The sequence below is a fragment of the Sorex fumeus genome, unplaced genomic scaffold (genome assembly GCF_029834395.1).
Source record: "Sorex fumeus unplaced genomic scaffold, SorFum_2.1 ptg000153l, whole genome shotgun sequence".
In the NCBI taxonomy this organism is placed as follows: Eukaryota; Metazoa; Chordata; class Mammalia; order Eulipotyphla; family Soricidae; genus Sorex; species Sorex fumeus.
This window is the reverse complement of record NW_026606210.1, coordinates 2,299,025-2,315,484: the sequence shown is the minus strand read 5'-3', so window position 1 is coordinate 2,315,484 and position 16,460 is coordinate 2,299,025. Positions and strand designations below refer to the sequence as shown.

At 67.0% G+C, this 16,460-nt stretch overlaps 1 protein-coding gene across 2 annotated transcripts in view; it reads left to right on the top strand.

The window, feature by feature from the left end:
• The first annotated feature begins 14,121 nt into the window (after nucleotides 1-14,121).
• MPPED1 (metallophosphoesterase domain containing 1) overlaps nucleotides 14,122-16,460 on the top strand; it is a 225,515-nt gene continuing 223,176 nt past the window's right edge. For both annotated transcript variants that reach the window (XM_056107025.1, XM_056107023.1), the window contains exon 1: nucleotides 14,122-14,376. In XM_056107025.1, coding sequence (XP_055963000.1) covers nucleotides 14,153-14,376 — 224 coding nt within the window. In that variant the 5' untranslated portion in view covers nucleotides 14,122-14,152. The remainder of the gene's footprint in view (nucleotides 14,377-16,460) is intronic.

Sequence of the window (16,460 nt, the reverse complement as noted above, 5' to 3'; positions counted from 1 at the left end):
CATGGATGAGCCCAACGCCCACAGAGGTGGCACCTCGGGGTTCCGGAGTGTTCCAGAGCCTTCCAGAACATTCCAGAGCATTCCAGAGTGTTCCAGAGTTTTTGGCAGGTTGGCAGAAGATGGGAAAAGCCCTGAGCTGCCTCCACAAAACAACCCCGACAGCTTCGCAGCTGGTGATGGGGACGTGGGGCAGAGGACCCGGGCCGGGACCCAGGCCCAGGACAGAAATGGGTGTCTGGGGAACGGGGCCCTGGGGGCCGGACGAGCCTGGGGGTGTCACTGGAGCTGGAGACCCCCCCAGTGGGGTGAGCGGGGGCTGGGCGGGAAGTGGGGGTCTCTCCAAAGCGGGGTCTGGGGGAGCTGGGCCCTGCTGCAGAGGGGCCGGAGGGGGGCGGCAGGCTGGCTGCAGGGGCTTCCGGATGGCGGCAGCCCCCTAGAGTCAGGCCAGTGGCACTCAGAGTGGCCGTTTGAGTGAAGGGCACGGCTCCCTGAGGTCCAGGCAGCTCGGCCCAGCTGGAGCTGCCCTCTGGGGTCCCCAGGCAGTGCGGGTAGTGGGCCAGGGGCAGCAGCTGACCCTTCCCGCAGCTGGTCACTCTCGGCGGGTCCTGCGTGGGCGCTGTGTGAGGGCGAGCAGGCCGGAGGGGGCGTCCCGGGCTGCCCCCGGGCGAGTCCTGTGTCTGAGCTGCCCTCCGGGCTGCCCTTCTCTGGACAGACTCTGGCCCACTGGTGGCGGAGAGTGTGGGCCATGCGTGTGCACGCCCACACACAAAGCACACGCGTGCACAAGCACACGCATGAACAGGCACACACGTGCAGACACACATACCTGTGTATGCATGCACACGCACACACGTGCACATGAGCTACATACGTGTGCATGAGCACACGTGTGTAGACGTGTGCGTGCACGTGTGTGTTCACAGTTTGGCCCGCCCGGTCGCCGGCTCCTCTCCGGGGCCAGCGTGGGGGCGTCTGTCCCTCGGTGGGTGGCGAGGGGCTGCTCCTGCACCCGTCTCCCGGGACCTGCGTCCTTGTGGGTGGGCGCAGACCCTGCCCCTGCCCAGCAGGGGAGGACGGGGGTCCCGGCAGACGGGGCCCAGGAAGCTCAGGGGCAAATTCTGGGGGACGGAGCAGGACGGGGCGTCTGGGCCAGGCCTGTGGGGGCAGAGGGCGCCGGGCCCGTGTTCCGGCCCAGCCCAGGGCCACGCGTGCGTCTCCCCTCCGCTGGCTCTCGGGCCCGGGGACTCGGGGTCAGCACTGGGCGGCTGGGGGGTCCCAGAACGAGGAGCGGGGACAAGTGGCAGGTGGACCCCGATATCCCCAAGGCCCGGGGACACGCCCGGACCCCAGAAACTCCAGAGATCCCCCTCCTGGCACCTGCCCGTCAGCCGGGGGTCAGAGGTCAGGTCTGGGCTCTGTTGTCCAGAGAGCAGATTCCGGGACCTCCCCCCCCCCGCGGCCATCGGTGTCCCGGATGCTGGGGGACCCCCACCTTCCTCTCTGAGTGTCTCCTCTGAAGCCCCCTGGGAGGGGGCTGGTCTGCAGATCCCGCGTCCTGCTCTGCCGAGTCTGGGGGCTCGTCCACGGGGCAGGGCCTCACCTCACCCCTCTCCACCCCCAATATTCCTGGCTGGACCCTCTCAGGACCCTGGACAGCGCCCGTGGCCTGGCTGTGCAGCCGGAGCCTCTGAGTGGGGCCTGGAGGGTGGTGCCCGCTGAGGGCAGCCCCGGGGGCGGGGGGAGGCTGGGACGGGCTCCAAGGCAACAGGGGCCTCAGTTTCTCCATCTGTAAAATGGGGCTTCAGGCCTTCCCTTGGCGGGGAGCTCCACCCGGGCCACTGCCAGGGCCTGGGAGGTTCTCAAAGGACCAGAAAGAGCAGCAGGTGGGGGCCAGGCCACGAAGCTGTCCCCGAGGCCCCGCCCGCCTGGCCCCGGAGGCCTGCAGGGGGTTGGCCTCCTGGCCTGCGCCTGGGAACCCCGTCCCTGAGGAGGGCACCCCTGCGCCAGCCGGCCACATGCTCAGCTCTGGAGGTGGTGCTCCAGCAGCAGTGCTCAGGGTCTGGGAGATGAGATGAAGGGTCACAGGGCAGGGGCGGGGCGAGCCCTCGGCCGGATCTCAGGCAGCAGAAGCAGGAAGCCCCGCCCCCGCCTCCAGAGACCCTCTCCCGGCACTCCCACATGAACCCATCTCCCCTGAAATCCCGCGGCCAGGGTGGTCCTCAGAGCCCCCAGGGCCCGGCGTGTCCGAGCAGGACAGTCAGGCAGCGCCCAGATCCAGCCTGTGGGCGGAGCCTGGTCCAGGCAGGTGCGGTGTAGAGGCCCCGGGGCGGTGCTGCCCACACGCAGCCCCTGGCTCTGGCATCGCCACCCCTCCTGCTCCCCCCCCCCCCCCCCCCGCCTCTGGCCCCCGGGGCTCCTCCTCGATGCTCGAGCCCCGGGGCCTGCTGGTCAGCTGGTCAGTCAGTCTGTGGTTGCTCCAGGCACCTCAAGGATCACGTCTAGTGATGCTTGGGGCTGACTCCTGACACTGTGCTCAGGGCTGGCTCCTGGCTTTGTGCTCAGGGCTGACTTCTGACTCTGTGCTCAGTGTCACTCCTGGCTCTGTGCTTGGGGCTGACTCCTGGCTCTGTGCTCGGGGCTCACTCCTATCGTGCTTAGGGGACCATATGGGGAACCCAGGCTACTGTGCACAAGGCAAGCGCCCTCCCCGCTATGCTATGGCTCTGCCCTGTGCCAGGAATGTTTAAACTGACCCCCCCCACGTGCTTGGGGGTCCAGGGGACGGATGCATTTCTGAGAAGGGGCGTCTCTTGGCCCCGGGCCTGCTGGGGAGCGGGGAGCCCTACCTGCCCCCCACCCCAGGGGAAGTAGGCGCCTTCCGGCACTCACTGCCCATCCTGGGCTGGGCCCACGTTGGGCACCTTCTCGCTCACGAGCGCCCCTGTAGCCCGCGGCACACAGTAGGTACCCAGAAAGCTGGCAGTGGGAGTACGGGGGGTGGTGCTGTCCCTGTAGCCGCGTCTTCCGCAACCCCCCGGGGGGGTCACTGTGCTGGGCCAGTTGCCCTTTCAGAGCCGGGCCCGCAGGAAGCAGTGTGGACACGGCCTGGACACGGCGTGGGGCCAACCACAGAGGCCAGGCCCCGGGGGGTGGAGGGTGAGTTGAGGTTTTGCTGCAAAGACGTGCAGGGCTCACCCCAACTCCAGCTCGGGCCGTCTGGGGCTGAGACGGGGGCCTGGGCCTGACCTCTGTGGTCCTCCCTCCCCCGGCCCCCTCCTGTCCCCAGACTCTGGCCATCGGGTCCTGCTCCTGGGGTGTCTCCCCCTGCTCCCCCCTGCCCTTCCCGCTGGCCTGACCCTGGCCCTCTCTGCCCTGCTCCAGGTCAGTCACACTGCCCAGGCCTGGCACTATGGCCCCAGGGGACTCAGCTGCCCCACTGGCACTGGCCACCCAGCAGAGCTGCTGTGGCCTCCAGCCCGTTTCTAAGTCCCTGGCTGGGGGGTGGAGGGGCCGCTGCCTTACTCCTGGGGTCCCCCTGGGGAGTCGCAGCGTCCAGGCCGAGTGCCCAGGGCAGGGGCCCTGTGAAGGTCCCCGGGCAGCCCCTGGCCCACGCGGGTCCCTGCACCCTGCTGGGCGCTGCTCTTCAAAGTGCCCGGCTGCCGCAGACAGGAAGCAGAGCCCCTCCCCCACCACGGTCCCCCGGGGCCTCCAGCCCCCTCCTGAGACCCTCTAACCTTCCCACCTGCCCCTCCCCGCGCCCCCCTCCCCACCCACCCCAGCTCCCGTGGCGGAATGCGGGCAGTGTCCCCCGCCCCCCAATGCAGAGGGGGTCTTTGGGGACTGTGCCGGAGAGGTGCGCGTGTGTGTGCGCGCGCGTGGGGTGCAGCCGGGCACAAAGGTGAGGGCCTCCGGGCCCTGGGGTCGCGCCTCCTCGACCCCCGGGGGCGAGGCCAACCCGCGCGCCGCCCCAGCCCCGGAGCGGGTCCGCGTCCCGGCCGGGTGCGCGCGGCGCGCCGGGGCCTTCCCGGGCTGCGGGATGCGCGCGGGGCCGGGCCTGGCGCGGGCGCGCGCGGGCGCGGGAGGGGGCTCCGGGCGCCCCCCGCCCCCCGAAGGAGGAGTCTGGCTCCCACTTGCTGCCGCGGCCGCGCGGCGAGGCGGCCGCCGCGGGAGGAGCCCCGCGTCCTGGGCGCGCGGCTGCTCGGGCCGGGGAGGCGAGCGCGGGGCCAGGTAGGGCCGCGGGGCGCGCGCGGGGGCCGCGGGGGGCGCGCGCGGGGGGCGCGGGGGGCGCGCGGCGGGGCGCGCGGGGGCGCGGCGACCCCCGGGACCCGGGCCCGGCCCCGGGCGCGGCGCGGGGGCGGCCGCAAAGTTACTTTGGCCGCGCGCGCGGGGGTCGGGCCGCGCGCCCCCGCGGGTCTGGGGGGCGGCCGGGCCCCGCCGGACCCCCGGACTCGGACCCGACCCGCGCGGTCAGCGAAACTTTTCCCGGCCGGGTCGCTGCCCGCTGCGTCCCCGCGGGCCGGCCGGGAGGAGGGGACGGGCGGGGGGCGCCGGGGCAGGTGGGGGGCGCGCGGGGGGACAGCAGCCCCCCACCCCGCGCCCAGGGGTGGGCGCACCCCGGGCCCCGGGGGTCAGGCACCGCCGGGAGAGGACTGGGCATTGCGGGGAACTTCGTCCCTCCCTCCCTGCGCGGCTCATTCCTCGCATATTTATGTCTGTGTGCGCCCTCCGGGGGGCTCGCGCGCCCCCAGCCCTGGGGAGCGGCATCTCCCGGGATGGCCCGTGTCCAGGGGTCCCGCCGGGGTCCCAATTCGGAGACAGTTTCCCCCTGACCTGGCCGGTGAGGCGGGCGCAGGACTCCTGGTCAGCCCAGAGCTGGGGGTCCCAAGCCGCCCCCCATTGCCCATCCCCTCCTGCCCCCCACCACCCCGCCCAGAGACCGCTCAAGGACCAGCCTGGGCGGCCGGAGTCTGGCCAGACTCTCCGTCTCTGCCCCTTCCCGGGTGCCCCCCAGCCCCCCACCCCGCCCCATTCCCAAGGCCTCTATTCAGAGCCGCCGCCGCAGCCCCGAGAGCTTGTTAAGTGGCAAACAATTATGAAATTAAACCTGGAACAAAAGTGGACCCGTGAATGGTGGCCGGGTGAATGCGGGCGCCGGGCCGGAGCTGAATAGTTGTGGGGTCCGTGGAGGGGCTCTCGCCCTGTCAGCGCCCTGCCTGGTCCCTGCAGAAACTTCATGAATAGTCTGGCCAGCGCGGCCCCTTGGCTGAAATGCCTTGGGGGCGTGTGGGGGGCCTTGGGGGTGGAGGGAGGCCCCCCACTTCCCGCCCAGGCCGCGGGGGGTGCTTGCTGGGGGCTGGGGTGGGTTTGGCTGGGTCAGGCCAGGCTTTGGGGGGGGCACCCCAAGCTGGCAAGGCCTCACCGAGGGGCCCCGGGGCTCCGGTCCGGAGCACAACACCCAACACAATTTTCCGCCCGGGGTCCCTTGCAAATCCGCTTCCTGGGTGGCAGCCCGACCCCCACACTTGTAAAATCGTTTTTTTTTTTCCTCCCTTCTCAAAATGGGTTTCAGTGAACGGTTCCGAGTCTCGGCGCTGGAGGTCCATTAATTGGCTAATGGCGAGTCGGGGAGCCTGAGTCTGTCTGGCGAGGGTTTTACTCGGCATTCGGCAGGGGCCCGCGGCGGGACACGCCTAGGACCGTGACAGCCCGTGGGGGCTGGTGTCAGGCCTGGATGCTGCTCCCGGCCCGTTTCCCGATGCGTTTCCCGATGCGGGTGGATGCCGGGGCGTTTCCGGGGCCAGGTGTACCCCGGCCGTCACCCCAGGGCCCTGTTTATGTGCGGATCGACTAGACATCGGTTCGGGTGAGAGGCTGGCTCTTGGGGCTCTTCCTGCTGGAGTGCAGAGGCCGGTTCCGGGCTGCGGACAACCTCCCATGCAAGAAAACCCACATTAAAAAAAAAAAATAACTTCCCAGCCCACCCCGGAGACCATTAAATCGCCAGTCTCGGAAAGGGATTTGGGTCCATTTCTTTTTCCCTGGAACTGGCCCCCACCCCACCCCCCCATGGGTGCCCCTGCGATCTCGGCCCGTTTGAGGGATCACGGCTTGGAGACGGGATTTGACTCAAGCGTCGCACCCAAGGCCGGAGGCGGCGCGGTGGGTGTCGGTTCCCGACTGGGGCGGGCGCGAGACAAGCGTCCTTGGAGCACGGTGGTCTTCCCATCTGTTCCCCCCCTTCCCCAACACGGATTTTATCCCCTGGGGCCCTCAAGGTGGGCACTGAGTCAAGAGCAGAGTTGGGCCCATGAGGGGCCAGCGAGGACGTTTAACTGGCAACAACCCCCCACCCAGCCCCCAGTCCCCCGGCCCCCCGGCCCCCGGCCCCCCGCGATTGTGGGGAGCTAATGCCATTCTCCTTTCAAGTTGCAGCGTGCCGGGGCTCAGGGCGGAATTTCTGCGTTATCCCTGAACTGTCTGTCAGAATCTTGAGTGTGACACTCCCCCCCCCCATCCCTCCCTTGCCAGCAGAGGGGATCTGCAAGCCTCCCGCCCCCCCACCTCCCCTCTCCCCGGCTGCCAGGAGCGCCCCTTCCCTGGGAACCTTTGTCTGCCTGCACCAGGGAGCGGGGCCCTGGAGGAGGGCCGGGGTGCCCAGGTAGGGCCCCCCACCCTCCGGCTCCGACTGCAGGCGCCGCTTTCAGGGGAGCAGTTGGCTTGTGTGGTCTCCTTCTGCCCGCCAGCCTCACCCCCCTACGAGCAGACTTGCTAGACACTTGGGGGGGTGGGTGGGGTAGGGGGGGAGTGGAGGGACGCAGGCAGGAACAGCCAAGCCCTTCCCAGCGGCCCACAGTTTCCCGAATAACCCAACGGCATGGAGACGGCTGGAATATTCTGGAAGCCGTGGTGCCCGCTTGCTGCCCGCCGTGGCCCCGGGCCCCGGTGTTACTATTGAACGAGACCCCCAGCCCGGCTCCACCCTGGAGAGCCCCCCCCCCCCCCCCCCGCCATCTCAATGGACTTGAGCCTGATTTTATCCGATGCGGTGAAAAACGGGAAAAGTCAGGGGCGAGAGATGGAGCGTGCGGAGTTCTCGCCGGCCTTGCCTGCCGCTGGCCCCGGGTTCCACATCGGAACCCCCAGAGGGTCCCCGAGGCCCCCAGGAGCCATCCCTGAGTGCAGAGCCAGGAGCCAGCCTTGAGCTGCTGGTGGCACCGTCCAAAAGGATGAAGAAGAAGTATAAAAAAAAAACAACAGAAAAAGCAGAAGCTGCCCCAGGGGAGGCAGAGGGGGTCCCTTTGATCCGGGCGGGGTGGGGTGGAGGCGGGAGTCGCCCCTGGTTTGACTGGTTCCCTGACGGCCCCTCCGGCCACCCCCAAAGCAGAGACTAGGTGGGGTCAGCCCAGCGTGTTCCGTTTCCAGCATCCCGGCTGAGGCCTCAGCTTTTCCTTTTGGACGCCAGGACATTTGTGGGGTCCGAGCTCTGGTTTTTCTTGGGTGTCCCCTAGACAGGGAGGGTCCGGCAGTCTTAACCGGGCCAGTATGCGCCTCTCAGTGAGCACCAGAAGGGGGTCAGCAGCTCGAACTTTCCCCGTCACCCGGAGCCATCCTCGGCCCCAGAGCGGACGGGCAGACGGGTGGGCATCGGTGGCAGGACTGAACCCTGTCCACACTGGCCGGGTCGCCCCGGCCTGCTGCACGCCTCATGGAACATACTGCGGTGGCGGCTGAGGACGGGGCCCCTCTTTGCATGCTTGCGGCCACCTGCTTCTCACCGCCCAGTGCTCAGGGCCTGGCCGTGCCGGTGCCAACGGCAATCGCTCGCTGCCTGCTTGGAGCTGGGGATGGGATGGGGTGGGGTGGTGGGTGGCGGAAGGGGTGAGGGGTAGGGAGGGAGCGTTTTTGTTTTTTTTTTTTTTGCTCCTGTAACTTTGCAGTTCCGATGCCTAATTGATCATCCTTCTGAGGTTTCATCCTGAGTCGCAAATTTCCGCAGGATCGCGCGCTCACAGGCAATGTACTTACAACAGATCATAAAAGAGAGAGAGAGAGAGAGAGAGAGAGAGAGGGAGAGAGGGAGGAATGGCAAAAGCCCAATCTCAGACTTAAGCCTCGAATCGCCACCGTGCTCATTTGATTCTGCGTCAGGGGTGCCTGTTAAATAGGTTTCCGTGCGGGCCATAAATCCACGTCCACTTTCTCCGCGGGTTCTGCAGGGAGCTGCCCGTGGGCCTCAACTCTGTGGGCCCGGCTGGGCGCGGGCGTGTGCGGGTGGGCCCCGGCCGGCGGGGACCCTCCACGCCCTCTCCTCTTCCTTCAGTGCACGATCACGCCCGTGCACGCGCCCGCCACGGATCTGGTATTTCCCATTTGAACCCCGCAGCCCGCAGGACCGCTGAGAGGGCGTGGATTCGAAAACTAGGACGGACAGCCGTGCAGAGGCTGGGGGTGGGGGGGGAAGCCTGTCCCTCCCCCGTTAGTTTTGAGGCGGCAGATTTGCTTGATGGTCTAGAAAGCGCCGAGAGTGGTGGTAATTGATGGCTTACAAACGCGTTTCTCGGCCCTGGGTGGGCCGCGGCGGTGCCCGGAGACGCAGACGCCCGAGAGGGTCGGGGCTGCCGTCGGCCTGGGCCGTGGGGCCGCCCCCCACCCCCGGGGTGGGTGGGGGGAGAAGGGAGCTGGCCCTTGTGGCGAGGGGACCCCGTCAGAGGCTCTCTCCGCCGTTCTGAACTAAAAGTACATAATTGGAAAATGACTCCGCAGCGCCTACGGTGGAGGGGGGGTGTGGCGTGGAATTAGAAAGTGTAATTTAAAAATCATGTAGTCATAATTCAAAATGGGCCCCGCTAAAAGGTTCTTAAGTGGCGGCTGCTTGAGAGTCACTCGTGGCGGAGTCTTCTCGAGGAAGCCGCTCTCGTCTCGGCCGCTGGCTGGGCGGCTCGGGGCCGGGCGGCTCTGTCGGCAGGTGCCGGGCCCGGGGTGTGGAACCCCCCACCTCCTTGGGCGCCTGAGTCCTCCTCCTGCCCCTCCCTGGGTGTGTCTCTCCGGCTTCTCACTCGGGGTCAGGACAAACCAGTGGCAGGTTTTCAGGCCCACGTCAAACCAACGGGGACAGGAGCAACTTAGGATAAGTGGCAGCAGGGCCGGAGGGATGGCACAGCGGGGAGGGCGTTTGCCTGGCACCCGGCCAACCCGGGTTCGATCCCCGGCATCCCGTAGGGTCCCCCCGAGCACCGCCAGGAGTAATTCCTGAGTGCAGAGCCAGGAGGAACCCCTGAGCATCGCCGGCTGTGACCCAGAAAGCAAAAAAAAAAAAAAAAAGGTGTCTGAGCCCCTGGGGGACCCTGGCCTGTCACAGAGCTGCCTCCCCCCTGCATGCACGCTCATTGGTTCCCTCCTCTGCCCGGGCAGTGCCGCCAGGCCGCCAGCTCTCTGTGCCCGTCACCCACTGCTGCCAGGGCCAGCCTCGCTGTGTGTGCTGGGCCCCCAAAGACAAGCCCCTTCCTTCCTTCCGGGCTGCCTCTGGCTGTGGGAGGGGGAGGCCTGGCGGGCTGGGTGGGTGAGGGGGCTTCTTGCCAGGTCTCTGGTGGTGTCAGGGCGCCCTGTGGGTGCCAGGGCAGGGGCTGGGGGGGGAAGGGGCGCGGGGGAAGGCGCAGGTCAGGGGCACTTTGGCCTTTGGGATGCTTCGAACTAGTGGAATGGGGGCATTTTTGAGGCCAGAGAGGATGCTGGGAGTGTGTGTGTGTGTGTGTTTGTGTGTGAATGCATGTGTGCCTGTGAGTGTATCTGTGCACGAGTGTGTGCATGTCTATGTGAACGTGTGTATCTCTGCGTATCGTCTGTGTGTGCACGTGTGTGTGTGTCTGTATATTGTCTGTGTCGGTGTGTGCATATTTGTGTGTGTGCATGTGTGTGTGTGCGTGTGTGTGCATGTGTGTGTGCGTGTGTGAATGCGTGCGTGTGTGTGCGTGCATGTGTGTGTGCGTGTGTGTAAGTGTACATGTGTGTGCATGTGCGTGTGTCCATGTGTGTACGTGTACATGCATGTGTGTGTGTGCGTGTGTGTGCGCTGACCCAGCACCCATGTCTGCGGAGGTGCTGCCTGCTCCCTGCCCGTGGCCGGCCCCGCGTTTGCAGCCCGGCTGAGCGTTCCCTTCGCCAGCGTCTGCCGTGTCAGGTGTCTGCGGGGACAGGGACCTGCTTGGAGCTCGGGGCCCCTCGGGGACCTGACTCTTCCCTGCAGGGGGCCCTGGGGTTGGGGGCCAGGTGAGGGCTGAGGCGTTGCCTGGCGGGGGCAGGGCGCTGCCTGGTCTCAGTGCCCCTAAGAGCTGGGTCGGGGGAACATTCCGGCCGCAGAGGAAGGTTCAAGGGGGACGCCAGGAAGGCGACTCTGGTGAACCCACGTGGGACCCAGGACTTGAGGGGAAACTGCCCTGTACCCCAGAGAGGGGCTCAAGGCCTGTGCCGCCCTCCTCCCCTCCCTCCTCCCTCCCTCCTCCCTCCCTCCCTGACCAGACAGTTGGGGCTTGGGCAAGAGGCGCCCTGGGGTCGGGGGTCGGGGCCAGGTGGGGGTCCTGCCCTGCCCTGCGGGACCCTGAGTGGGCACAGAATTGGGTCCTCCGGGAGCCATGAGGGCCTGTGGGGGCGCGGGTGGACCCTCCTGGCGCAGGGACCCCAAAGTGCGGGACTCAGCAGAGTTTTGGGGGGTGTTGGCGTGCACCCGGCTGGCCTCAGGGGCCCTCCTGGACTCTGCAGGGGTGGCCAGATTGGAGGCTGCCCGGTGCGGGCGTGGCTGGAACTGGGCTCCCGTCGGCCTCTACGTTCTGAGCATTCCATCCAGGCGGCGCCTAATTGTTCCACCTGCTTATGGCCCCGTCTGTGCCCAGGTGCCTCACTGGACTTGGGGGTGGTCACCGGGACCAACAGGAAGTTCCTTGTCGGAGTGGGTGGAGGGAGAGAGGAAAGAGCCCGCTGTGAAATCATGTGACTCTGGAGACAGTTTCTGCCCTGCCTGGGCTGCGTTGGGGCTGGGGGTGGTATGTGGATACGGACCCTCTGTACTCCCCAGAAAGTGCCATCTGGGCACAGAGATGCCCCACAAGAAGCCGCAGCAGGGGTGGGGCAGGAGATTCCCCCCTGCCTGTGAATTCAGGTGGGGGTCTCCCTGGTGGGAGAGGGGTCTTCCTACCCCAGGGCCTTTGCACAGCCCCCAGCACCTTCTTTTCCCCCAGCATGGGGCTGGTCAGGTCCAAGGGTGCGGGACATCTGGACAATCTGGACTCCCAGGAGTGACCGGGCCCTACCCGCTTCCTCTCAGAACACCTGGGGGCAGCCCTGAGGGCTCCAGGATCCCTGCCCACCCCCTCGGGTGCTTGCATCCTGCGGGGAGGGGAGAGGAGGCCGGTGGGAAGCCCCTGGGAGGGCGGCCTGCCGCGTAGGGGGGCTGGGGGACGTGCTCCCACCTCTCTGTCTGTTGGGGCGCGGCCACCGCCCGCTGACACGCCGCAGCGCCCCCATAAATATGAAATACACGGCGGGGGGAGGCGCCGAGCGCCAGCTCCCGGGCTCTCTGAGCAGCCCCCGCGGACCCCCTTAATGTGACACAAGCCCCCCACGCGGACCCCGAACTGTGCCCAGCACAGAGCTGCAGGGGGCGCTTGGGGGGTGCTCACGGCTGTCCCTGCGGCTGAGGGACGAGGGGGACGCAGGGGTGGGGGTGGGGGGACTTGCCTGTCGCCCCTCTGCTGGGCCCGGGGAGAGACTGCAGCCACGTGCTCCCCCTCCTCCCGCCCCCTCCTCCTCCCCCTCCCTCTGTCCCCCCAACCTGCCCCTCCACCCACCGGCTGTCCACCCCCGCCCGTCCCTCCGTCTCTTCACCCTCTGTCCGTCTGTCCTTCCTTCCGGGTCTCTCTCCCCTCTCCTTCCCTTCCCAATGCCCCGCCCATCCCCCACCGTCTGCCTGTCCACGGCCCTCCCTCCCCTCCCCCTCCCCTGCCCCTCCCCTCCCCCACCGTCCATCTTTGCATCCGTCCATCGTCTGTCCATCATTCCATCGTCCATCGTCCATCCAGCCGTCCCTCCCTCCCTCCCTCGTCTGTTTCCCCCCTGCCCCCCTTTCCAGTGCCCACGTGAGTCCTGGACTCTGAGCCCGTCCCCCGTGGCCCGTGTGCGCCCGTCTGCACGTGGGCCCTGCGGCGTCAGAGCCGTGGCTTGTCCGTCCCCCCCCCACCCTCGTCTGTGTCTGAGCAAACCTATCGGGGGTCTCGGGAGCCGAGCAGGCAGCCCTGGGTGAACGGGGTCCCGGGAGACAGCCCTGGCCTCAGGCTGCTGGGCAGGGGGACGGAGCGTCAGGGGGCAGCGTCTCTGGGCCCCGCAGAGCAGGACGGGGCCTTGGCGGCCGGGAGCACCATTGGTCCCAGCCCTTGCGCTGTGGGCAAGCCCGGCTCCCACAGGAGGAAGTTGGGGTCAGAGAGGTCAGGACGGCGACCTCAGGCCACACAGCAAGTTGGTACACGTGGGTCAGGGCACCTCACGTCACCCTTGCAGAAACTGCTCAGAGGCCAGAGTCGGTGGGCCCAGGGCCCCAGGGCAGCGAGGGGCGGGGAAGGGGGTTTCGCTATTTATGGCACCTCGTCGAGGCTTGATCATTAAGATTTTAAACAAATTAATAATCCATTTCTCCTTTGCACGTAATTAAAATGTTCTCCCGTCTCTGATTTTTTTTTTTTTTTTGTGCCGTTTTCCTAATCTAATTTGTTTTCCGACTCGGTCGATCCTTGTTCCGGGTGCAGAGCAAAGGGGATTTTTCTGCGTTTGATGCGGCTGGGGTGTGACTGTCCGGGAAGGGGCTGAATTAGGCCGTTTTCTCCCTGGTTAAACGAGGAGCAAACGGAATGGCTGGAGGGGGCTGAATGATCAGAGGTGGAAACAGGACAAAACGAATCTTCCAGGCATTTCCCATCCACCGCAGTTTAAGGAATAATCACACGGGAGGGAGCGAGGAGGAGGAGGAGGAGGAGGAGGAGGAGGAGGAGGAAGAGAAGGAGGAAGAAAAGGATGACAAGGAGGAGGAGGAGGAAGTGGAGGAGGAGGAAGAGAAGGAGGAAGAAAAGGATGACGAGGAGGAGGAGGAAGAGGAGGAGGAGGAGGAGGAGGAGGAGGAGGAGGAGGAAATGGAGGAGGAAGAGGAGGAGGAGGAGGAGGAGGAGGAGGAGGAAGAGGAGGAGGAGGAAGAGGAGGAGGAGGAGGAGGAGGAAGAAGAGGAGGAGGAGGAAGTGGAGGAGGAAGAGGAGGAGGAGGAAGAAAAGGATGAAGAGGAGGAGGAGGAGGCGGCAGAGAGCTGACTGACTTGCAAGGAGGCAGTGTCGGTGCCCAGCGAGCCTGTGTGGGGTCCGGCCGGGGCTGCCCAGGTGGCCGGCCGCTCTGGCCAGCAGAGAGAGACCCACTAGCCCACAGCCACCGGCCGCCACACTCTGCATGGGGCATCTGCCCGGCCCCCCTCGTCTGAGACCCCCAGGCCCGCGGGAGGGTCTGTCGAGAGCCCGTTGTCTCCGGGCCCCTCCCTGGCCACCCGGGCGGGCTCTGAGCAGCTCGGAAACCCCCTTCCCCAGGGCCCGGGAGGCGGCGCGGGGGCTTCTGCGGGCAGGAATGTGGCCGCCGCCGCTGGCACCTGTCGGGGCCTGCCGGCGGGTGTGTGGCCGCGGGGAGGGGGGGACGGGGGACGGGCGTGTTCGGGGGCGGTGGGCGACACTCCCGCAAAGGAAAACTTCCTTTCCCCCGTCCCGAGGGCCGGGTCCTGGTGCCCGAAGGCCCGAGGATGTCCCCGGGGCCGGAGGAGCAGGGGTCCCCGTCTCAAGCCGGACCCGCCTGCAGCGCCCCGCCCCGGGGGGCTCGGCCGAGCCCCTCCCGGCCCTGCGCTTCTTCCCCGAGTATATTCATCAAACTGCTGAGTTGGAAAGATCCGTAATGAGTTTCTGAGCCGCGCCGTGTTTGTGGCCCCCCCTCCGCTCCCCTTCCCAGATCTTCATCTGACATTAAATAAAGCAAATCCCAAGCAGATTAACTGTCGCGCGTTCTGCTCCGTTCCCCAGGCTGTTTCCCGAGCTGGCGCGGGCCGGGCGGCGGGAGATGCCCGGGCGGCCCCCGGAAGCTCATGTGGCGCGCTAGGTGGGCGCCCGGCGAGCTCAAGGCGGAGACGCTGGCCCCGCTGCCCTGCGGCCTGGGCATGGCCTTCTCGCAGGCCCACGTCCTGGGCGCCCGGCGCCACCAGCCCGGCCGGCTGCTGGTCGAGGTGGACGAGTACAGCGCCAACCCCACGCAGGCCTTCACCTTCTACAACATCAACCAGGGCCGCTTCCAGCCGCCCCACGTGCAGATGTGAGTGGACACAGGCGCGCGCGGCCGCGGGGTGGGGGGCGCCCGGGGGGTGGGCCGCGGGGTGGGTGGGCAGGGCGCGGGGTGGGGCGGGGCGGGGGCCCGGTTTAGGCCTCCGGGTCGCTGCTTGCTGACTCGCCCGGCCCTGCAGGAGGGCCCACCCCGGCCCCCAGCGTTGGACTCATGGGATGATTTTAAATTTGGGGCCGCACTTGGTGGTGCTCAGGGATCACTCCTGGCTCAGTGCTCAGGGCTGACTCCTGGCTCTGTGCTCAGGAATTACTCCCGGCACTGTGGTCAGGGCTGACTCCTGGCTCTGTGCTCAGGGCTGACTCCTGGCTCTGTGCTCAGGGCTCACTCCTGGCTCTGTGCTCAGAACTGACTCCTGGCTCTGTGCTCAGGGCTGACTCCCAGCTCTGTGCTTAGGGCTGACTCCCGGTTCTGTGCTCGGGGCTGACTCCCGGCTCTGTGTTCAGAACTGACTCCTGGCTCTGTGCTCGGGGCTGACTCCCAGCTCCGTGCTCAGGGCTTGCTCCTGGCGGGTCCCTCCTGGCCGGCCGGCTTGCTGCAGGCCGCCCGCTCTACTTGCTCTCTGGCCCAGCCTCGTTCCTTGGGAAGGAGGGTCTGCCTGTCACCCCCCCTCTCTGCTGGGAGGCAGCGTGCGGGGTTGGAACACAAATCTGGCTTTTTTTTTTTAACTTTCTTTTTGGGTCCCACCTGGCGATGCTCAGAGGTTCCTCCCGGCTCTGCCCTCAGGAATCACTCCTGGCGGTGCTTGGGGGACCCTATGGGATGCTGGGAATCGAACCCGGGTTGGCCACTTGCCAGGCACACGCCCTCCTCACTGCCCTATCGCGCTGGCCCCGCAAACCTGGCTTTGGTACCAGGGTTTGTTCTCCAGACCCATATGGCCATTTGGAGCACTGTTGGGGAGAGTCCACATTAAAAAAAAACATTATCTGGGTCTTGGGCTCGCTTCAGGAAAGACAGTCGGGGCCGGAGAGTCCCGGGCTGGAGGCGTCTTCTCTCACGGGGTGTGACCCAGACCCAAACGCAGACCCCGACAGGGCCAAGACCCTGGTCCTGGGCTACCCCCCCGGCCCCTTTCCCAGGCATAGGGGGTCCTGTTCCCCATGCTCAGGGCTGCCATGGATGACCAGGGCCCGAGGGCCTGTCCCTGCCCTGTTTTGGGGCTGGGTGACTCCTGGTGCCTCTTTCCCCCACCCCCCACCCACCCAGGCGCTGCTGTGGGCACTGAGGAGATGCCGGCCCCCGCCCGCCCTCATTCCCCTGCCTGGGACTCTGGGGGTGACAGACCCTCCTCTTGGCCCTGGGGACGGTCCCCGTGCGGGCCCAGGCAGGTCGGGGCTGTGATGGGGACGCAGACCCTGCCGAGTGGGACCCCCCTCCCAGCACTGATGCAGCCCCCAGCCCGGCCTGGGATCCCAGGCAAGGTGGGGTCCGGGGAAACGGGGACTTTTCTCAGGGGCCCTGACACAGAGGGGGCTTCCCCAGCCAGCCCGGGGGTGGTGGGTGGGCACTGCTCCTTGTCCCTGGGGGTCCCGGAGTGCAGAGACTGGGCAGGGTCTTGGCATGGCCCTTTGTCCCGGGGGAGCGGCCTGTGGAGGGTGCAGGGGGATAACCACCCCCCCCCCCCCGCACCTCAGGCTGCAGGAAGGTGGAACAGAGTTCATGAGAGTGTGGACTCCTTCAAAGTGCTCGCGCGGGGCTCACGCGGCTCTGAGCTGGCTCTTCTGCTGAGGGACCCTCAGGAGGAGAGGCCGTAGGGGGCTGAGCGGCTCTGGGGGGGCAGCGTCACATCTGAGTGCGTGTGGAGGGAGGAGTGAATGATTGGATGGATGGTGGAATGAATGAATGAATGAACGAATGATGTGAATGAACGGAGGCATGAACTTGGGGGTCTCTCTCGGGCCCTGGTTCTGGGCCGGTACTCTGGCCTAGCTCCGTGAACAGTGTTGGGCTCAGGCAGGAGGCTCAGGGGGGTTCACGGGTCATGGGGTAGGGGCCACCCAGGGCCACCGGAAGGCAGGAGCACTGGGAGAGATTGTGGAGTCCAGCTGCCGGAC